Source organism: Calidris pugnax, unplaced genomic scaffold, assembly GCF_001431845.1.
Source record: "Calidris pugnax isolate Ruff unplaced genomic scaffold, ASM143184v1 scaffold132, whole genome shotgun sequence".
Lineage (NCBI taxonomy): Eukaryota > Metazoa > Chordata > Aves > Charadriiformes > Scolopacidae > Calidris > Calidris pugnax.
In genome coordinates this window covers 2106911-2130126 of record NW_015090910.1, presented here as the reverse complement: position 1 = coordinate 2130126, position 23216 = coordinate 2106911, and the positions used below count along the sequence as shown (strand labels likewise).

At 43.7% G+C, this 23216-nt stretch overlaps 1 protein-coding gene across 1 annotated transcript in view; it reads left to right on the top strand.

Moving 5' to 3' along the window:
- The window catches only part of CD109 (CD109 molecule), a 96960-nt gene that overhangs the window by 59818 nt on the left and 13926 nt on the right, over window positions 1-23216 (top strand). Inside the window, exons 22-37 of the mRNA XM_014949306.1 lie at window positions 818-994; window positions 1852-2004; window positions 2664-2738; window positions 3173-3233; window positions 3766-3901; window positions 4670-4787; window positions 7524-7637; window positions 7846-8064; window positions 9802-9946; window positions 11074-11250; window positions 13154-13235; window positions 15076-15304; window positions 15826-15991; window positions 16810-17000; window positions 19418-19573; window positions 19659-19724. Of these exons, the coding sequence (XP_014804792.1) occupies window positions 818-994; window positions 1852-2004; window positions 2664-2738; window positions 3173-3233; window positions 3766-3901; window positions 4670-4787; window positions 7524-7637; window positions 7846-8064; window positions 9802-9946; window positions 11074-11250; window positions 13154-13235; window positions 15076-15304; window positions 15826-15991; window positions 16810-17000; window positions 19418-19573; window positions 19659-19724 (2265 nt within the window). The remainder of the gene's footprint in view (window positions 1-817; window positions 995-1851; window positions 2005-2663; window positions 2739-3172; window positions 3234-3765; window positions 3902-4669; window positions 4788-7523; window positions 7638-7845; window positions 8065-9801; window positions 9947-11073; window positions 11251-13153; window positions 13236-15075; window positions 15305-15825; window positions 15992-16809; window positions 17001-19417; window positions 19574-19658; window positions 19725-23216) is intronic.

The window sequence follows — 23216 nt, the reverse complement described above, 5'->3', positions numbered from 1 at the left end:
CACCCTAAGGATGATGACAACTGCAGTTCTTTTCCTTCAAGAGTCTTTCATAGTAAAAAATATAAAATGTGGGCATTCCTGTGTGTTTTCTAAACCAGAAGCGCCCTCTAGAAGGTTTTTAGAAAATCGTGTAGATGCAGGGAGGCAGGGAACTGCCCTTCATGGCTCCGTCCTCATGAGAGAGTGGGATGGTCCAGTGGGAGCAGGTTCAGAGAGGAGAAGTTGGTGCTCTGGCCTGAACCCCGGGTGTTTGGAGGCAGCTTTGGCTCTGATCTGGTGTAGCAGAATGAGTGTCTCTTCCCAGCTGGAACACATTGGTGGCCCCAGCTCACACTCTCCATGGTGCACATTGTAAGCCTGGTGAGTAGGGGGGTTTGGGAGATTTGCTTTTACAATTGTGGTCCAAACTCAACTGCTATTACAGATGACCCACATGGCCCAGGCGTGTGATTGTTGCATTTTTATCTTCTTTTAGCAGTTGTTCTGCTGTGCTCTCCTCCTTATAGTTCTTTACTTGTCCATAGTGATACAGGAGTTAAAGCAGGAAAAAAATCTATTTCTAATATTTAAATATTACATTTCCCCCATGTTCCATACCCAGTCTCATAGAACAGGTCAACCACTTAGGAAAAACTATTTCTAATATTTAAATATTACATTTCCCGCATGTTCCATACCAAGTCTCATAGAACTGGTCAACCAAAAAAAAATCAGAGCTGTATGTCTCTTATTTTAATGGCTAGTTGTAGAAGGAATTGCAGAGCTTGTGGCATATTGAGATACCAACAGGAGTGAATGTTTAATTTTTCCCTTTCAGGTGTTATCTAAGGAACAAATTATGGACTTTGGCACAAAGGCTGCAAAAACATTCACTTTGACAGCAGAAAACTCCTGGGCTCCTCTGGCATGCATACTGGTGTTCTACGTTGATGAGCTTGGCGTGGTTGTGAACGATGCTCTCACCGTCCCTGTCCAGCCTGTTTTGGATGACAAGGTGACGATATTGAACTCGAGTCTGAGACCAGGGTTTTGCCTGTGTGTTGTGTGGCAAACAGTGTTTTAGATCATGGGGTTGGAAATGTAAAACCTCCCTCGTTGAGGATCTAATCTGAGGTTTGTGTAAGTCCTCGGAAAGACTTTTGCTAATACCAGCACAGTTGGGGTCCAGCAATAAATGTAGGGCTACTTTATATCTGAAAGATGTTTCTGCTAGCCCTGTGTCTTTCCCATAAGCAGACACACAGCATCTCCTCAGGGTTTAATAGTTTGGTCAATGACTGAGGCAAAGATTGTTTTGGCCAACGTAGTGGAAAGACACTCAGAAGTGCTCTAAGCGTGGAACTACAAACCTTTTCGAAGACCTTCCTTTAGCCAGGCAGTGGTCACATCGCGTGGAGTGTGAGCCCAAGGAGGACCCCTTCTCTGTGTCAGTCTCACTGATGGAGCATTTAGGTGTAACCTCTGGGGGCTGAAGCTGTCCAGAATAATCTTTCCCTAAGTAAGTTGTATGATGCATTGTGCACTGATAGACAGCGGATGTGTTTCATTCCCTGCCCTCAGCTGCAGAAACCGGTGTATCCCCGTGGCTCAAGAGGCTGCCACTTGCACAGTAAGGTCTGAGGGGAATGGCCCCAGGTCCCGATGCTGACTCCTCACCAGCCCAAGGAGCTGAGCAGCTGGGGGGGTGAGAGCCAAAGGAATGCCCTGGTACTTCCCCAATGGTTCCAGGAAAAGCAAACCCAGGATCTTAATTATAGCCAATTAAGCTAAGAAAATGCTTCCTCAGAGCTGTTAGTGGCTGTAAATATCACTGTGTAATTTAAACGAGTGCTGTTTTTTACTTTTTTCTAGATTAAAATATCTTGGAGCAAAGATAAGGTGAAGCCATCTGAGGGGGTCTCCCTAAAAATCAGTACGACAGAGCCAGGGTCAGTCATTGGACTCGCGGTTGTTGATAAAAGTACAAAGCTCCTAGGAGAAAGTACTGACATAACAGAAGATTCTGTAAGTACTTGGGGAAAAAGGGGTTTCATTATTATGCGAGTGAAAGATGGAAATGTTACTGTTTATATGCTGAATGAGTAATGGGTTTTGGGGCAGGATTTTTAGTCCTTAATTATGCAAGTAGTTTTTACTTCTGCAAGTAGTTTGGCAACATGAGTGCAAGGGACTGTAAACTTACAAGGTAAGCTTTATACCTGGTAAATTGCTCAGTTAACACTTAGCAGTTTCTCTTTTTCAGGAAAGATAAAGTCAGAAAAACTCCCTAATGATTTGTGCTTTGTGCTCTTTAAAGTTAGTGATATAAAACGAAGAAGGAATTTTATTTTTTGAAGAGCAGAATAAATTATTAATATTTTCGAATTCCCTTTGCTTGCAGAAGCTCTAGTGCACCAACAATTGGAAAGAGCTGACAATAGAGTATTAGTGGGCTGTAGGTTCCTTTTTTAGGCTTATATAGTCTTTGTCACTCTTCCATTAATCCTGAGGGCATTGCAGCCTGGTCCCTTCACCCTGTCAAGGATTCTTTTCCCTTGGATGAGAGAGCTAAGCGAGCTGCTGCCTGAGGTGCAGCCCTAGGAATCAGTGTCTACAGCAGTGAGAGTCATGAAAAATGAGAGTTTGCTTTCACTCTTTGGATGATTTTCTTTTTCTTGTCTTAGGTCTTCCACGAGCTCAATTTATACAGCACGGTGCAGTATTTCCCTCTGGTCAGAGGGTCTTTTGGGGTCTTTCAGGTATATATATATTATTTTTTTTAATTCTAAGCTGTTGGTTTTTTACTGCTTAGTCACTTGCTAGAAGAAAATGCCCTTTTAAAAGTTTGTGACCGTGGACAATGTACTGTTTTCACGGCTTATGTAAGTTCTGAATTGTGAATTCTATCAATGCATAAATACTCTGCAAAGAAATATGTTTATACTTCCATAATTACAGATTGCTTTATGCTTGATACTGTCTTCCCTTTGAAAAGTTTTCAGCCATTAAGGCAATATTCAGATTCAGATGATCTCAGTTTTGTTGGTTCCTGTGTATTACTTGTTTTAGTTCTATAATTGCTTTATTATGATGACTTTATTTTCTTAAAAACAAAGAAAAGAAAAGAAAATAGATAGTATTGTTGATGTCCTGAATGTCCTGTATTGAGATATGCTGTATAAATTTTATCCAGAAATGCAGCCTTTGGGTATCCACTGATGCAGTTCTTGAGGAGGATAAGGAACATTTTCTTTGTAAGTAATAAAAATAAACGTAGCCAAATACCATTTACTGAGTGGGGAAGGAGGTCCATGGGTTAGGGCCCCCTGTTCTCACTGTGCTGCATCCAGCCTTGCAAACCATCACCGTTTCCAAGCTTCAGGACAGGCAAAATGCATATGAATAGTATTTTAATGAATTTTAATATGACTAGTATTTTAAAAACTTCTTTTTTCCTGCCATCCTGAGTGACACTTCCTGGGCCTGGATGTGCAGTGTCAGTTGATAGATGTGGCAGTGATTTGTCATGTGTAGCCACATTATACCAGATCCATAAACACTCCAGAGGGGCCATGGAGAAATTTAAGTTTGTGTGATATTATTTTTATTCTTAAGAAAAATAAGCAAGTAAAAAACCAAGAGTTCTTAGTGTCCCAGAGTAGTGTTCCAATGTGTAACAAAGCTATGGATTATACTCCAAACACTGTATTAATTGGATTTTTCTTAATTGTATTTTTCTTAAACCAAGATATTTGTATGTAGGACAATATCTTTTTTATTTCGTAGATGGTGGAATGATACCCATCGAGGACGGTTTCGGTGATGATATGCCGGTATCTAAGGACGGGCCTCCTGATTTCAGCAACCTCTACGTGAGGACACATTTTCCAGAGACTTGGCTTTGGATCGACACTAAAACTAGGTATGAGATCAGAAGCAGATGGAAAGTAATCTAATACTTGCCGTCGGTATTTTGTAGCATTGTTTTAGTAGCATTCTGAACCCGTGCTGAACACCGCTTAAAAATGGAGTATTATTTATATTCTGCTACCACCTAGAGGCCAGGACTGAGATTGGAGGCCACCAAAGGAGGGTTGTGCAATGGCCCAAACAGGCCAACAGCTGACTGAAGGCCTTGTAATCTCAACAGGAACCAGCTAAAAATCCTGGAGAGAAAGGAAACTCTTCCTTTTACAGATGGGGAGATAACAGAAAGGGAGACCCAGTCTCTTTCTCTATGGTACATGAGAGGATGGTGGTTGGAGAGGATGGTGCCCAGAAAGGGAAATCTGTTCCTGACTGCTCCTAATTGAAGGAGCAGCTCAAAGTGCCAAATGACTGAGATCTGACCAGTGACACAGAGCACAAACCTCGTGTTCTTTCACAGCTGAGAGGGTCAGGAAGCAACCGGCATCTGGGATTGTTTTAAAGGATCTGTAAAAGTTGATGACATGTAGTGGGATTCGGTGTAGTTACCTTCAATTCATGTAATTTAAAATAATTTAAGTTTTTTTTAACCATCTTGAACCCATCACAAATATTTCTAAATGATTAGGAAAAGAAAAAGAGAGAATCAGCAGCTTTTCCTGCCAAGAGTTTGGGCTTAATTTTGGACGCCTTTTAAACATTCATGTCCACTTTTAATGATGTCTGCAAATGGATGCTTTTGAAAGTCTTCTCTGCCCTTCAGGTCCAACATGGAGACCACGATGGAGGTCCTTGTACCCGATACCATCACCTCCTGGGTCGCCAGTGCTTTTGTGATGTCTCCGAACAGCGGGCTTGGAGTGACGACCACTCCAGTGGAGGTACCACGGCACTAGACAGTCCTCCTTTAAATCCTGGTAACACTGGGGGTTATTACTGGAAGCTGTATTTTAGTTCTAACAGCAGCCATCTCCTTGTACTGATAAAATGATTGAGAGACCACGTGTAGAGAAAACATCATCCCTGACAACTTATGTGATGCTGTATCTGTCCCCCCTTTCCTGCTCATATCAGTGTCTCGGCCATTACACGGACACTCGGGTGCCTGTTTCTGTTGGAGCAGTTGTATCAACAGAGCACTTTCAGGGTGTGCTCACTTCAGAATCTCTATGTGTAGAAGGAGGGACTGAATGACAGCCTGAGGACAGCGTATTTCCATGTTTCCTTGCCTCTGCCAAGAGGACCTTCCCTGGGTGGACTATGCGTGCAGGGGGGGTTTGCACAGAGGAGGTGAGATGTCTGGGATGGGAGAGGGACTCATGCCACTGCCCTGCTCCTCTGACAGCCCCAGGAGGGAGGATGGGAGAATTGCTAAAAGCCTAAATTCTGCCCTTGCTGTCATCTCCCTGTCAGAACCAGTCTTGGACTAAAGCTAGGTGCTGCTTGTTGGGTAACTTGGCTTGAGGAGCACAGTGGCCAGGGAGAGCCAGCAGTGGGGTGACATTCTTCTTGCTGCCACGTCCCTGTCTCTTGAGGCTCTTTTTGTGTTTCCAAATGTTTGAGGAGTTTGGTAATTCAAGCTAAATTCAGCACTCCTAAGGTGAAATCTCTAACCCGAGATTCCCAACATATGAGTGCAGTTGTCCTCACCTCACTCTGTACTCATGGAAACAGTTACTGAGAGGGTTATTCAGCTTGTTTAGAAGAGCAATTTCTTTTTGAAGTCTCATTTAGCTAGTATTTTATATACTGTGAAGGTATGTATATACCTCCTTCCATTCATTATGTAAGGACCCTAGAGATACTACATTCCTAATGGAGACAACTCCACTGAAGCCCCCACCAAGATGAGAGAGGTTGAAACCCTGCAGTGCTGGGTCATGGATTTCCAGCCTGAGGCCAGGACTAGTGTGAGCATAGCTTGGAGACAACCCGTTACCCGGGGATGTTCCCATGCCCTCCAGTTCCTGGGGAGGGGCAACTGTTGGAATCCAAACCAAGATCCAGATCCAGATTCCATAGTTGGCTCCTACAGCAGGCACAGAACATGTGCTTTGGACACCCTCCTCATAACTCCACCACAGAACTTGGAGCCCCATCTGGATTCTGCGGCTGAAGCTGCTTTGAGACTGGAATCACAATTTGAGTTTCTTTCGCTCAACTTGGCAGAGATGGGGCAGAAAGAGGAATAGTTTTCTGATCTAAACTGTATGAAAATGTATACTTGGCCTGTCAGCCTCAGATCTGAGAAGGCTGCAAGTAGAACAGATGTTGAGATTATTATTATTTAACTCTAATGGCCCACGTGCACTGCTCAGTTCTTCCCCCTTGTCAGGATGTTTAGGTTGTGCTCAGGGTTCCCTATGGCTGTAAGAGATGTTAATCGGTACCATACAGGGAGGAAAATAAAAGAAATGCATGAAAACTGTGACAAGGACATAAATAAGTGACATCTGTGTCCTTAATGTCCTTCTTAATGTCCTTTACTGCTTTGTATCTTGGTTTTATTTCATTTCTACTGCACAGTATCGATAATTTTACCCCATCATATTGTACTGTAATATACTAGGATATTTCTATGTGTAAAACTTCAGTATTGCAAGAGTTTTAGAGAAAAGCAAAAAAAAAAACAAACCCAAAAATTCCTCTCTCCCCCCAAACCAAAACCCAAAGAAAATTGGTAATAGAGAAAACCTCAACTAAGAACTAACCAAAAGTTCTCCAGCAGAACTTCCCTAGTGTCTAATATCTAAAGAAGTTTGTGACACTGAAAGCTTTAGCAAACAATTTTTCAAAGTTTTAAAAGGAGAACGTTGGAATATTTGCTAGCTAGAGAGAAATCTGAGGGGGGTTTGGATCTGAAACTCAAAACACTTGCAAGAATTTTTTTACTGAAAACCAAATTAAAACCATTTTTAGTTGACATTTCAGTAATAAAGGATATCATGCTTCAGCCATTCTCATTCTACAGATGTTCCTAAGCAGTGAAATTCTGATCCTGTTCAGCTTGATGAGAATTTACCACTGACTTCCCAGAGCCAAGACTTCATCCAAAAACCTCTGTTCACAGATAAAAGCGACTGCTTGCTGGTGTATTTCTGCAGCTTTTCTTTTAATTAAGAAAAGATGTATTTTTAGATATATAGCTGACAAACTTATGCTGAGATTAGCCTTACAAAATAAGAAACATCATTCTAAGGTGCTGGTGAATTACAGAATCCGAAAAAGGTAGTTATTTTGTGTTCCAGTGTGCATTTCCACGGGACAGATCCCAGGTCACTCGTGACTTGTGTGCTCAGAGCAGCTCACCGTTGCCTGAAGGGGATCCCAGGGCAGACACAGCTTCCAGACTTGCTGAACAACAGGCGTTCAGTCCCACTTCAGGTGCCTGCATTGGCCCTTGCCCTGCTGGGGCTGTCACCAGCTCGCAGCTGAGGGGACAACCAGGAGCATCCTTGGCTTCTGCCCCAGCCCTGCAGCAACACACGGTGTCACCTGCAGGGAACAAGGGAACATCCTCCGCCAGCTCAATTCCAAAGTGGTCAGAAGACAAGCTGTGTAGTCACCTTCTGGCTAGTAACTCACTGCAGGGGTTCACTGCTGACTTTGTTTTGCAGCTGGAAGCTTTTCAACCTTTCTTCATTTTCCTGAACCTACCGTACTCTGTCGTCAGAGGAGAGCAGTTCATTTTGGAAGTCAACGTCTTTAATTACTTGAAAGAAGAAGCTGAGGTAAAATAACAGTCTGTACTTGAACTTTATAGACACTGCAGGGTCTTCATCGCCGATGGAGACCACACTTTTCTCTTGTGAGAACATTGGCATTTTCTCCAGTGGGTGGACCAAAAAGCTATTTCTCTGAACACCAAAAAGGTGGCAGCATATGAAAGCAGTTTTTCCAAATTAACACTTTTTACTGCAAATGTTACTGTGTTGACAGGTCACAGTGACCCTGGATATGAACGAGGCTTTTGAAATCATTCTGACATCCAATGAAATAAATGCCACGGAAAACCAGCAGTCCGTATCCGTACCCAGTGAAGATGGGAAAACCATTCAGTTCCCAATCAAGCCACGGCAGCTGGGAGAGATTCCCCTCAAAGTGACAGCCATGTCGTCTGCTGCTGCTGATGCTGTGGTTCAGCAGGTTCTGGTGAAGGTGAGCTCTGCCCCTGGGCTGGGGCCTGACAGAAACTGTTCCCTAGAGCAGGCAACAGGATGCAGCAAAAAGGCAAACCCATTTCCTTCTCTGCCTCTTGTTCTGCAAAGTTGGTTCCAGGTCAGGTAGCTCGAAGTAGAAAACACTTCTTTTAAAATAATTTCTCCTTGTAAAACGTTTAGATCCTTTTGCAGGAGTGAACACGTAGATCTGTTCTACAGGCCATGTCTCACATGGATCTGAAAGCAGGGTGAAACCTACTTGTGTGTGAGTGCAGTCCTGGTGCTACAGCTCAATAATCTGGAGAGTGGCCCAGATGACTGTGTTATGGACCAAATAACTGTGTTATGGCCCAAATAATGGTGTTATGGACCAAATAACTGTGTTATCGTCCATCCGCTCCATCTGGAGTGGAGCAAATACCTGTGTTATGGATGGGTGTACCTGCCTTTAGCTCAAACCTTAGTTTACATGAACGTTTCTGTGTTTTGCTAGTGGTGGTAATTCAGCCCCCAGGCTTTCTGATAAACCAGAAACTTGCCTGGCTTCGGACATCTAAGTCTGGTTCATGTCAGGCTCTGTTGCAGTGGAAGGTGGAAGACACTTGTACATCTCGTCCTAAAACAAATGCTTAAGCTGATGGAATCAGAGCGTGGCCGAGGGTGGAAGGGTGCAGTCCAACCCTCCTGCTCGGCACAGGATCAGCTGCAGCGGGATGTTCAGAACCATGTGCAGTCAGGGGTTTGATATCCCCAAGGACAGGGACTTCCCAGTCTCTCTGGGAAGCTTATTCCAGTGTTTGAACACCCTCACAGTTAAAAAAAGTATTTTTTTATGTTTAAAAGGAAGTCCCTTTATTTCAATGTGTGTGTTTTGCCTCCTATTTTGCTACTGGGCACCACTGGGAAGAGCCTGACTTCATCTTCTTTACACCCAGGTATTTATACACATTGGTGAGATGCCCCTGAGCCCTCTCTTCTCCAGTCTGACCAGTCCCAGCTCTCTCAGGGGTGTTTAGACCCCTCTCCCACAGGGCTTGGAGCTCTTTCCAAGCAGAGCCAGCCACCTACTGCCCTTTCTGCTGAAGTTCAGTTGTGTAGAAGAGGATAAGAGCTTGGTGGATGAAGGCCTAGGCTGAGGAAAGAAGCTCATTTATTTTCTCTGCTTCAAGGATGCTTTTTCTCAAGAGATTTTGCAGGCGTGAGGAACCAAAACCTTCATGGTTGTGTACCCAACTGCAGTTTAAGTCCTCCTTGTATGACAGGGGGTAGGATTGATTGCAGACATAGTCACAGAATGGTTTGGGTTGGAAGGGACCTTAAAGCCCTCCCAGTCCCACCTCATGCCCTGGTCAGGGACATCTCCCACCAGACCGGGTTGCTCAAAGCTTCATCCAGCCTGGTCTTGAACCCCTCCAGGGACCATGGACACATCATGAAAAGTCCCACCTCTGGCCTTGGCACAGAGCTCAATGCTCAGCAGGGAGCTCACTGCAATCCGAGGTGCCCTCATTGACTTTGGGAATTTTTATAATTAACACATGGTCTTGAGATGCAAATAGCGGAGGTAGGTCTTTGTAAGAAAAACATTCAGTTTGGATGATGATACCTTAGGTTCCTGATGTTTTAGCAAGCAGGGCAAACACCTGGCAGCAGTGTAGGTCCCCCTGTTCTGTCAGCCCCAGTCCTGAAACCACACACTGCTGGAGTGACACTAACCCTGCCTTTATTTTGGTAGGCTGAAGGCTTGGAGCAGACGTATTCTCAGACCGTCCTTCTGGATTTAGCTGGGAATAGACCACAGGCGCTGTCAAAAACCTTGGAGTTCACTTTTCCACCCGATGTTGTAAGTGGCAGCGAGAGAGTGCAGGTCACTGCTGTTGGTAAGGGCTGTTTTATTCTACTGCCATCTTTTATTATTTGCTGCTCAGCTGTGTTGTCTGGGGTATTTTTTTGGGGTTTTTTTGGCTTTTTTTTTTTTTTTAAATAGTTTCTTGCCTACTGAGCACAAACTCAGAACAGAGCAGTGGCCAGGAGTAACGAGCAGCAGTAGCCTCTGTCAGAGAGGTTGGTGTGTGATAACCTGAGCTGCCCCAGCAGGGTTTCACTGAATTTCACTGAATTTTTAGAGTTGGAAGGGACCATAGAGATCATCTAGTCCAACTCCCCTGCTGAAGCAGGACCACCCAGAGCTTGTCAGAGCATGTTACTCAGGAGCATCCAGGTTGGTCTTGAAAATCTCCAAAGAAGGGGACTCCACAACCTCTCTGAGAGGGTTTGTCACAGCTTTCCCCACAGTCCCTTCTGAAGGACCCAGACAAGAATTTGCCTGATATGGCCGTGTGGCTTTATTTATGGGGAACTGCATTAATTTGTATTTAATCACTATATTAATAGGTTGAATCATTAATTCAAAGTAACTTATCATCATGCATTTGGATGAAGCATAGGAAGGCATTATGGAGTGTGTTATTCCTTTAATTTATTTAATTTATGTTATTATGGTATTGACTGTCCTTTTCCAGGTTGAGAGAGGGAATTGGGTTTTCATAAGGAAGGTCCTGTGCAGTTCATTAGTGTCCTGTTTTAATTCTGCAGAATAAAACCTAAAACCTGGTGACTGTTGTTCCTTGTGACACCTGGCCTTTGGTAGCTGTGGGTGGGAGAAGAAATATAGAAAGTTTCAAATGTGTAACGTTACTGAAGCATTTTCCTGGATGAAATATATTTTTGCCTTTTTCTTTTTTTTTTTTTTTAATAGTGCCTGTTTGAAATTAGTCTATAGTTGGAAAGATCTCTGAGGAGATGAGACAGTGGACACAAAACTCACCAGAAGATGCAGAATGCCCGTTTAATGCAGTTTTCTGTCCAATTAGTGGTGTTTAGTGCGTTTCCAATGTATCATATTTTCATATTTTTGCCCAGTTTAGACGACACCATCCTGTATGTGATAGATATGCATTTATTTCCAATAGGCTTTAATTTATTTTCATTGCATTTTGTCTTTCAGGTGATTTGCTTGGGCCTTCTATCAATGGTTTGTCGTCACTGATTAAGATGCCGTATGGCTGCGGCGAACAGAATATGATCAATTTTGCTCCAAACGTTTATGTTCTGCAATACCTGACTAAAACCAGGCAGCTGAGAGAGGATATTAGATCAAAAGCTGTATCATTTATGAGAAAAGGTCTGTATCCTTAAAAGGTGTTAAGATTTTTAAGGACTCTTACTGGTGTAGAATACCTGTGACTCTGCCTTTGGTTTCTGATGTCCTGCTGTGTTGGTGTCATGAAAAATGGAAGAAAAATTCATTTTTTTTTTTTTTCCCCTCTTTCTTCTGGGCTGACAGACTTAAGGAGCAAACAATTTTGTTTACAAGGGCAAGTTTGATTAGAAAAAACCACACAGTTAATTTTCAGAGAAAAACTGTGGTTTAGAAGGTAGTTTACATGGTTTTCTGTGGTGATTGTTGTCTCTCCTGTGATAAAACTGTGTGTGAGCAAACATTTCTGACCTCTGCTTGAGGCACAGAGGTTGAAAATCCATCAGTGGGAGCCGTATTCATCCCAGCTCAAAATAAATTTTCCTTTCATCAAGATCCCAATTTTCTTTCAAAAGCAGTTAAATGATTTTTTTTTAAACCCTTCCTACTACATGGTTTAATGGCAGAGTAAGGGGGGGAGGAAGAGATGTGTGATGTGAGCAGCTGCTCTGCAGCCTGGAAGCAATCTGCCTCTCGGGGCAGCCTGAGCCGGGCCAGCCTGAGCCGGGCCAGCAGAATGTTCTGAAGTTTCCCAGTAACAGATTTATTAAAGTTATTTCAAAGCAAGTGAAAATCGTAGGATTAAGTGTCACTATATACAAAGCATTGTATTACTTAACTTGTTCCCGGAGTTTTGAACGTAGGTGTATGTTTTTAACACTATAGTAGCCAAACCAGTAAGTGTGCTGAAATATTTGTAAAATAGAAAAGAACCAGGGTCTCAGGATCATTAAGTGAGATGACATATTTGTCTGCATGGGAAAGACTCACCAGTTTTAATCACGTAATTACCCACTGCCGTTAAAAAAAAAAAACAAACCCTCTGTTTAAGTGGAAATTGTAATTTCGAAGTCTTATAAAGAGACAAAAGCTAAACCTGGGGTAGGAGTTCCCATGGGGAGGTGCACTGGTGTAATGTAGCTGTTCAGACATCTTTGTACCTCTTCTCTTGTAGAGAGACCTCAACTGGGATTTCATTTTACCCCCAGGTGCCTTAGATTGAGGGACTGGGCCCTTTGTTCCTCAGTGACTAAGGCTGTGACTCAGTCACCATGTGTCTATACTGGGGATGGTACTTACATGAGTGATTGATCAGTGAAAGTAAGAACATTTTGCAGGGAGCAGTTGTGGTTGGATGGACCCCATGGGACGTATTTGTAAATTCATTCATTTCTGCAGGACTTAATGATGGTGTTGCCTGAGGGTTTTCCTTCTGCCTGGCTGGTTCAGTGTTGTGTCTCTTATCTGCCAGGTGCTAGACTAAGGAATATACTTTCTTAATTGTAACAGCCGAGGAGAAGACAAGGTGGGGGGAAAGATTAAAAGATGTCTTGTGAAATGCTATAAATCAATGCGGTTATTGTTCTGGATACCCAAATGGCAAGCAAAATGTAAGGGAAGGAAGGTTTTAGATATCAGAAGCCACGGTGGGTGGCGTATCATCAGAGGCTCTTCATTTCTATCATTAACGAACATTGGTTCTGTGCTGACACCAGCTGTTGGGCAAGGGTGGTGAGGAGCTGGTGAGCCCTTGGGGACCTTTCGTTGTAGAAGTTCAGCCATCAGCAGAAAGCTTTACTTTTTCTGGATACTGAAAAAAATCTTCAGGTGCTTTCATAGATGGACCCTCCGTGTTCCTGCCCCAGCTTTCTCATCAGCTTCTGTGCAGTTTGGTGGTTTTATATATAGCTGGGAGATTTTTTGCAAAATAAGAGATTAAGTTCTGCCCTTCTCAGCCTTAGGAAGGGCCTCGCTTCACATCAGCAGAAATTTTGTACTGGAATCTGTGTGAGAGTGTTCAACACCCGTCTCTGCTTTTCCACTTCAGGCTACCAGCGAGAGCTGCTTTTCCAGAGGGATGATGGCTCTTTTAGTGCCTTTGGAAATGAAGATCCCTCTGGGAGCACGTGGTAAGTATTTCTGCCAGATTCACTGTGGAATTTGAGTATTTTAGATATTTTCCCTGCGACTAAAATTTTTTTTTTGAAGCTGGTAAAAATTTCCAGCTGTATTGGCCTTCTGCCTTGTTTTCATTAGGTGTTTAGGCCAACTCTAAGGTCATTCTGCTGGGTAACGTGCTGTCAAAGCCATTATTAGGGAAAGGCTTTTTAATTTTGTGAAAGATGAATGATGAATTTTTTTAGCCAGAGGAATAGCTTGGTCTGGAAGTTTTTCTGTTGCTTTCCTCAAAGGAATGAAGAATAATAATTAAATGACTTATTCTTGCAGTTGACTGAAACCTTTTAGTGCTCTGTTATCATCATCGCTTCAAACAGATTTTCAGACTGAGGTATTTCATGGTCCATGTCATGGACCTGTTGGATGGCCATGGAGATGCTGGGAGGGCTGGAGCCCCTCTGCTGTGAGGACAGGCTGAGAGAGTTGGGGGTTCAGCCTGGAGAAAAGGCGGCTCCGGGGAGACCTTAAAGCCCCTTCCAGTCCCTAAAGGGGCTCCAGGAGAGATGGGGAGGGACTCTGGATCAGGGAGGGGAGCCATAAGATGAGGGATAATGGTTTTAAACTGAAAGAGGGGAGACTGAGATGAGATCTGGGGAAGAACTTCTTTGCTGTGAGGGTGGTGAGAGCCTGGCCCAGGTTGCCCAGAGAAGCTGTGGCTGCCCCATCCCTGGAGGGGTTCAAGGCCAGGCTGGATGGGGCTTGGAGCAACCTGGTCTGGTGGGAGGTGTCCCACCCAAACCATTCTGTGATTCTGTGATTTCCTAAGGGCTGAACAGAGTTATGGATGGTAAAAATTTCTCCTATTTACCTCTCTCACACTTCCTTTTTCTGAGACTGTAAATACAGCCAAAAAAGCCTTTCAGTGCTGAATTTCCCCCAGGGAAGCAGAGTGAGCACCACAGTGGAAGCCAGATAAATAACAGAGACAAGTTCCAGCACTTTGTTCAGCTGACCCATGTTCAGTTAGTTAAATACACTGACGTGTATTTCAGTACACACTGCTTTAAACAGAGCCATCCCAGGTACTGGGCCACCGACTGTGTCACTCCAGAGTCAGTGAGCACCTTTCATTGACATCAGCAGGATTTGCCTCGGACTCAGTATTGATGGACTGAAAAATGAAGACAATTTAGCTGTGCTGACAACTCTGGTTGTTAAATAGTGCAGTGACAGGTCACACGGATGCACGTTTGGCAAAGAAGGGAATCAAAGCAGAACTCGGGATTATTATTAATAAAACAGCAAAGGTTGTTTCGATATCATTACATAATTGTGATCATTAGCGTCACACTCATAACAGCATTGCTTTGTAACCTGTGATTTTTGCCACATCAGCCTGGCAGCAGAAGACAGGAGAGCAGCATTAGAATAATGATATACATGTGCCATCAGACTGGGAGTCTCTACTCTGTATTTATTTTTGAAACATAACAGCTGCAAAGGGTGATCTTTAGGAACAAGGACGTAGCTTCATTTTTGAGGGGATGAAACTTAATCTACTTGCTTGTCTGGGTGAAGCACGTATCTTCCTCTGTGCTTGGGACGTGTGCGTAGAACAATTTATGCATCACCGTCTTTTTGCACCATCTTAAAGAGAAGCAGCTGCAATATGTTGCTAATAGGGATGAAACTTAATCTACTTGCTTGTCTGGATGAAGTACGTATTTTCCTCTGTGCTTGGGACGTGTGTGTAGAACAATTTATGCATCATGCTCTTTTTGCACCATCTTAAAGAGAAGAAGCTGCAATATGTTGCTAATATTGTTGTATTTGATTAACCTTTTCCCCAAGGCTATCAGCTTTTGTGTTAAGATGTTTCCTTCAAGCTCGTCCATTCATAGACATTGACCAAGACGTCCTGAGGGACACAGCTAAATGGATAGTCCGGCACCAGAAGGTAAATGGAGAGTTTCAGGAGCCTGGGAGAGTATTGCACAGCGATCTTCAAGGAGGCACCAACAACCCGGTCACTCTCACGGCTTACATCATGTCATCCCTCCTGGGCTTCCCAGATAAACAGGTACTGGAATTCATCAGCAGAATTCATAGTCACTGGAACACTCCATAAATTGTCACAGCCCCTGGCAAGCTCTTGCTAGATTAAGGACACAGAGGGACATCTGAACAGAGATGATTTTGTTAAGCATCCCGTATCTACCCGAGACAACACAAAGTTCTGCTGTTAGACCCTTCCATTTTCTGTGCCTTTGCAAAATCTAAAGGCTGTTGCTTTTAGCAAGAATATTGTCATGGCTTTAGTCCAAGAACTTGCAAATAAATTTATGGCGGGAACTATCTGTAGAGATGTTAAGTCATTCCAGTTGATTTCATTGGGATTACTCAAGTTCATAAGGCAGTGCCAGATCAAAAGGCTTGTCTTGAGATTCGTGCCTGTGACTCCGGCAGAGATTTTCAGCATTTCTCTGTTGTTGTTTAGTGATAGTAATGGTTCTGTGTACGTAAGCATTTTTCATTTAAGTTATAATATTTCAATATGTATTTTATTCACTGTACGTTCTTCCATATGTTCTTCTTTTCCAGCACGCTTATGTCATCAAGAGTGCTACGAACTTTCTAGAAGATAAATTAGCAGAAGGCATTTCGGATAATTACACTTTGGCACTCGTGACATATGTGTTGTCCTGGGCAAAGAGCACCAAAGCGAAGGAAGCACTGAATATGCTGAACGAGAGAGCAGAACAGCAAGGTACTGCCCAACTCTCTCATACGATGGTACAGATGGATTTTTGTCAGGTTTGAATAGATCAGGAGGGTGTGAGGGAGCATTTAGTTAAAATCACCATCGGAATGAAGAGTTGAAGGATTGAACTTTGTCAGACGATACAGAGACCTGTTGGTCTGTTGCATGATTTCTGATAAATCATCTCATTATGTTTAGCCTCTTCTGAGGTTCAGCAGGATGAATTTTGTTCCCCATTCTGGAGAAAGAACAGTCCATATGCAATACAAGAAATTGAAGTTTTTGGGCTCAAAATAGTAGCTGCCCTCTTGAAAAATCTGAAGGAATTCATGTTGTCGTTTGGAAACAGATTCCCAGGTGTCCCTCTGTAGTTACTGAGTCAGGCCTTTTGGACAGTCGCTTTTGGGAAGGGATAAGATCACTTTGTTTTTGAAGGCTTCACTCAAGAATGAGCCTCAGGAGTAGCCTGAGGAGCCTTCTCTGGTCTTGAAGAGAAGGGAGCACCCCAGAAGCAACGCAGCCTCTTCACAAAGGCTCCTTTATGGGAGCACTTTGGGCTGAGAACACAAGGATCAATGTAAAGTTCACTGAAATCTATGGAAGGGACTATTTATACTCCAGCTTTTTTGGTATCTAGATTCAGTCCCTGCTGAGGAAATACAGTCAGTCCTTTATGGGACACTCACCTAAATATTAAGACAGTTTTAAAGAACCTCGCTAGATCCCATATATAAGCATTAATTAAGAGGTTTCCCTTAAGTCTTTCCCAGAGGCCCAAAGTCTTCATTCCGTGGATCTGAGGTTATTGTTGGTTCCTTTTGCAGGAGAATTTCGTTTCTGGGTAACACCTGCTTCTGAAATTTCTGCTTCCTGGCAGCCCCGGTCCATCGATATTGAGCTTGCGGCGTACGCTCTGCTCTCCCACTTCCACCAAGACAGGTTGGCGGAGGGCATCCCCGTCATGAAATGGTTAAGTCAACAACGAAATCACCTCGGGGGATTTTCATCTACTCAGGTAATATCTTCTCTCAGGGGGCTCTGTTGTGCTTTCTGTGTAAATAACTGTGTATTTAAAAGAAAAACGAAAAAGGGAGCATTTGGGTTTTTTTTACATAATAATTTCTGAATTTTGTTTCGCTGCACCAGCCTTGGTTACGTTCAGGTTTGCATTCTTTGTGATACTGGCATCTTAGAACTGGACCACCAGATTTAGTGTTTTGGCAAGTATAACAAAAAACAGAATTGGAGGGTCACCTTGATTATATAAAATATTAAAACAAAAGATCTTAAATTAAGAAGAAGTGATGCCCATGGAAAAATAATTAATCAGATTTTCCAAGCCGGTATGATAAATATCTGTGCTTGCTTTCTTTCCAGGGAGAGAAACCTCTCTCTATTCTTTCCATATGTGGGTCCTCAGACTCCTGGGGGGCTGCGAGCTGAGATGGGAAAGGGGAGTGGGTTTTAGGGGAACAGTTTAACCCAGAGCCTCTGCTGGCACTTGCTCTTAATAATGTACTTGGTCCTCGTTATTGCGGAGATTTTTGATGGGCCATGAAATTTGGAAGATCTTCATTATCTCCAGGAGGTTTCCGTGTTATTGAAACCACATCTTGTAAGATGTGCTGGCATCCAGAAAATTTATATAGTACTTTGGACTGTATTAGTTTAAACTAGCTTTTAAGTTAACTACAAATGCTGGTCACAGTGAAATGTCACATTTCATCACAGTACTCGGTACCGAGCTGTACAGCCTATCCTGCGTTATTTTCAAGTGTTTCTTGGTATTAATCTGAGAGAAATTAGTTCCACTAAATAAAATGCAATTTAAGAACCAGCCTGGTTCCCCTGAAAATACTAGAAGTATTTTCCTAATGTGTTAATTCTTGCTTGTTATTTGAAGAGGCTAATGGAAGCACTAAATGAGTTGAAAAAGCTTTTCTCTATTCTCCAGAAACCATTTTTACTTGAAAGTTTGAAAATCCAGCAGTGCACCGTTTATCCCTGAGGGTGAAGTTAAGAAATGAATTTAATCCTTTTGCTCTTCCATAGTCTAAACTATTTTGATTTCAAAATTACTCCAGGGTCCCTCTGGATGCCTTTTTTAATTTGTGGAAATGACCCCATACTTTCTGCTAACTTCTAAGATTGCTTTTTAAAAAAAATAAATGTTTGGAGTGTTTCCATCCATGAGTTTATTACATTAGAAACTTAATGTATTGTTAAGCAATAGGGAGGAAGGTAATCAGTTGCAGGTGTGATGTTGTGTGTCGGGGTAGAGCTCACTGCAGTTCATGCCCGTGGAACAGCTCACCATGAAGAGGTGCTTTGAGGTTTTCTGTGGTTTCCCCAACTGGGGTAAAGGTAGGAATATTTCTGCTTTCAGAGGATTAAAATTGGCTTCTCCAACAAGGTCTAGCAGCTCCTTTTGTCCATAAGGTAGATAGATCTAGAGATGTGACAGGCTGCTGTCACATCTTCACTTTGATGTGAAAGACGTTTTGTAAGTTTGGCTTCCAAACCTCAGATCTTCCTCAGGAACTGGTGTCTGAGCTGTCTGAGGGAGGGCAGAGTCATTGGCATGCTTTGTCTTCTGCAAAGGGGTAACCAAAGACATTTTTTCAGGGTAAATATTGGCCTCCTACTGGAAAAGTTTAATGTTTTCTCCTTAAATCTCCCTGTAGCCCATGAGTTGCATCCATTCTGTCCCACCATGTTAAGCTGGGAGCTGGGGTCCCAGCCATGGTGGTTCCTCATACCAGCAGCTTTGGCACACAAAGACAAACAAAAGGGAATTATATATCTATATATCTGAGAATGTGCTTATAAGCATATTCTGCAGTGGCTAAACCATTGTACACCACTTTTTGATCAAATACAGAGTATAAGAATTGGGCTGAACCCCTTTGAAATTGTTGCCGGGCGTCCATTAGAAACTCATTTCAGGCTTTTTTTTTTTCTTTTAATTAACATTAATAGTTTTTCAGACCTGTAACTTTTGCTTCAGCAATCAAGGTACCCTAAATAACTCCTGTGCAGTACTGGATATCAAATGCACAGTCACTAAATAAATCTAGGGAGGAGAGCAGTGTCATTAATTCCCATCAAAGTCCACGCGGTGTGTGGTTCCGACTGTTGTGTCCGCCCACGTGCCACGTCTTCCACACTCCTTGCACACGAGGGAAAAGTCCTCAGCTGGCTCCCACCTCGTCCTCTGTTGGCTGTGGCAGTAGATATCTCATTGTCCTGTGCTGCCACCCCTCTCCTGTGGTGGGATCCCAATGGAGATGCGGAGGTGGCTACATGAAGACTCCAGCATAATCCAGAAATGGTCCAACACAGGGACCGGGAGCTCCCCAGACGTCTCCCACACACAGGAGTTCTCTGCACAGATGCTTCTCTTTCACACAAAGGATTTGTTTCTCTTGACAGGACACGGTGGTGGCTCTGCAAGCCCTGAGTCTGTTCGCAGCTCTCACCACCGCCAGCGGGACAGCAATGGATGTGACAGTGACAGCACCTTCTCTGAAAACACCAGAAACGTTCTCAATCGATACTCAGAATCGTTTCCTGCTGCAGACCAAGGAGGTAATGTAGAAAGCGAGAAACAGTTTTGTAAAGTCTGCTGCCTGAAACTACTTTGAAAACACTGTTTTACTCCTCTCTCTTTCAGATTCCCCCTGTACAGCCAATGACAATGACGGTGGCAGCAGAGGGGACAGGGTTTGCTGTCTTTCAGGTACGCAATGCAGCTAATCTTGCTAAAGATGTGCTCTCTATAGGGAAGGTATATTTTGGGAGCTTTACAAGAAACAGTTCATAAGACCAATCTTCTGAAATGTCTTCAATCAGTGCCGAAGCAGTTTCCTAATTAGAGAATGCTGTGAAGCAAACAGTGTGTGAATGGACACGCTCACGTGATGGATTGTGTCTGATGGCCCGGCCTTTTAAGCGTGATGGGATGATTGGATTGACTGTTTTGGGGCACTTCCATGGGCCAGAGCCACGTCAGAGCACCCCTGTCCTCCTGCAGAGATGCAGTGTCCCTTCGCAAGATGAGGGACTGCAGGGGTACCTCGGCAGGCATGAGGGTCACAGGAAGGACGGTGTGTGGACTGGGCAGAAGTACCTCCAGGTCCGTGCAGAGCAAGATTACACTGCTGGGTATTAGAGTTATTTCCTTTTATTGAAGTAAAATACTTCGATAGTGTAAAAGCTAATAATGGAAGAGTATTACGGCCAGGTTCTCCAGCAGTTTGTACGCTGTTCTGGAAGAGCATGAAAGGCAGAGACAAAGGATCCTGCAAAGGGCTGATAGTAGCAGATGCTTAGTGTCAGCCAGAAGTGGGGGCACAGCAAAGGGTGGAAGGGGGTACGGTGACCACCTCTCTGCCTGTCCTCCAGAGGACTCTCTCCTGGCAGCATAAACTCAAACGTCTTTACATACATTTAAGCAAATAAAGCTGGGATCAGCGCACACTGTGTTTAGAACTAGCAAACTGTAAATGGCCTTTTCAGCTGCTTGCTCTTCCCCTGTAGCAGATACTATGTTCTGAAGGAGTTTCAATACCAGGATTTTTCCTAACCCTGTGAGAAATATCATGTGAGAAGAAAATGGTATTGGATCTGATTTGATCCTGGAGGGGTTCAAGGCCAGGCTGGATGGGGCTTTGAGCAACCTGGTCTGGTGGGAGGTGTCTCTGCCCAGGGCAGGGGGTTGGAACTGGATGGTCTTTAAGGTCTTTTCCAACCCAAACCATTCTATGATTCTATATGGAAATTAGTGGGTCTCTCTTCCCTGCTGTCCTGTCCATGATGGTGTCTTAAACCACACAGATGGAAGAGGAGACCTTTGAAAAGCTATGGGTCATACAGAAATGTTAGTCTCTGAGCATGAGAGAGTCATTTGATTGGAAGTATGCAGATAAACTCTAATTAATGAGTGTATTGCAAAACCAGAGTTCCTACAGGATTCCTAGTCACACATGGGGAAACTGAACTTAGGCTGCCCTTAATCATCTTGAAGCTTTATGCCAGGTCAGATTCCATCTTAAGTTCCTTCCAACTTGGTCTTCACTTTGATGTTTTTGTGCATCTAGGAGACAAAAACCCACGGTGGTGTTGGTAAATATGCTTTTGGATAAAAGACCTTTACAAAGAAATCTTCCCAGCTGCCTACCATCAGTGAACAGCAGCTGGAGATACACCTCGATCCTCCAGCACCGCTCTGCAAAACCACCGTGCCGTAAATCACAACCCCTTTTTATTAATTCCCAGAAGCGCAAATGAAGTTTACAGCAAAGTTCAGAAGTTTCAGGGCGTAATTTAGGTTCAGGCCTGCAGGCCGGGCTAGGAACGAAGGTCTCTGCAGGACTGCCTTCGCACGGCTGTGGTTTTGGTGGGAGTATGTGTGGAATGTAACAGCGGGGCTCCAGAGCACTTAAGGCTCCAGAACACTTAAGACTCCTTAACCTCGACCACTGTTGAGAAATAGTCCCTGATATTCAGTCAACTAATTTGTCAGGCGAGCTGATCAAACACTTTTCAGCAAATTGTTTCTTGCTGGAAGAGGCTGATTTGCTGAAAAGAATGCCTTTAGTGGGAGCACATTGGTTCCAGTTACTTTTTTTGCCAGCAGGAAAAGTTTGCATCCAGACCAGTGTGTCTGGTGAAGGCTGAGCAGAAGGCTTCCACCCAGAACAGTTGGAGTCGATTCCATGGTTAGAGGGCTCCGTGAGGGTATATAGCACCATGGCTTAAATTCCTGGTTTGTTGTATGAACATGAAAATACGCTCCCAAATAACTGATGTTCAGGAACCAATGCCAGATTGTCTTCTTCATTTAGGCCGCTGTGCTGTTGCCTTTTTCCCCGCGGCTTTGAGTCAGAAATGCTGTGACTTGGTTCAAAATAGTGAACTCAACACACTGGAGTAGCTTCTCCAGAACCTTTTGCTTTGCTGGGATCAATTCTTTCCTTCTGCTTCCCTTGGCAGGTCTGGTACTCTAAGAGAAAGAGCACTGATGCCATTTGAATGAGATTTCTCTCTTTCCCAGACACAAGCTAGATCTGGGTTGCATTTAATAAATCAGAGAGCGTATGACATTTTGATCGCGTTTCTTCAGCTGGGTTTCATTGTCTTAGGGCCGCCAAAGTACCGTGGGGAGAGTCACTGGTCTGGGATTTGGCTTGCTGGCCAAATGTAGCATGTCAAAACAGTAATTCATTTAAATATCACTAAACACAAGATTTGGTCCATTAATGGAAAAGGCTGCTTTCCCAACAGAATGGATTCTTAGAAAAAAAAACAAACCTTTTTTTTTTTTTTATGAAATCTCACTGTCTGTGTGTGCGAGTTGGCAGAGCGTTCACTCCTGGCCCTGCAGGATCTCATAAAATGTATTTATTTTGGATAGTATGATTGCACAAGCAGACATTCACTTGTATCTTTGTGGTCCTGCTGTCAACAGTCTCCTGGCTCAGCCCTTCATGGTATGGGCATGTGCTATAGGTGACCTGAGACACTGCCTCTGCCCAAGGGAAGAGGGTGCCTGTAGGGTTAGGGCATGTGAAAAGCACTCTCTAGAGAAGGGTGTTGAAGAAGTGATCTTAGATAGCCTGCTGAAGGTCTTGGAAGAAACCCCTCTCTGGAACTGCCATGACCTGAGCTTGGCAAATGCCTCACCAATCTGGCATGGGTCGTGCCTTGTGGAAGGGAGGAGAACGCCACTGAAGTCCAGGACTAGCCACGAGGAGAGGGTGGGCATGCTCCAGGAGGATGGCTGTGGACAAAGGGATGGGTCAACAAGGTCTCCTTGGCCACATGCAGGGAGGGAGCAAGGAAAGAAACGAGAATCAGCTGTGACCCATTACTGAAAAGCACTGACCAATTTTCCCACTCTGTTTTTACCAGACTTAGGCAGGGGATGAGGGTTACTCAGTGTGATGGCAACTGCAGAAGGTACCCCTGTGACATGCACCTGGGCTTCTCCATTATAGTTTGAGTAGATGCTAAGTGCTTAATGAGGAACAGAAAAATATCGGGGGTGATTTCATTGAATTCATGTCCTCGGTCAAGCACGTTTGTGCTGCCACATGAGGAAAGGAAAAAAGAATAGGGGAAGAGACACTGATTAGGGCCTTCTAAATGAGTCGTGTTCTTGAAGTCTAGCACAGTCGGTTGGGTCAGACACTGATAAAGCACCTCTGTCAGGCAGAACATCAGATCTTAG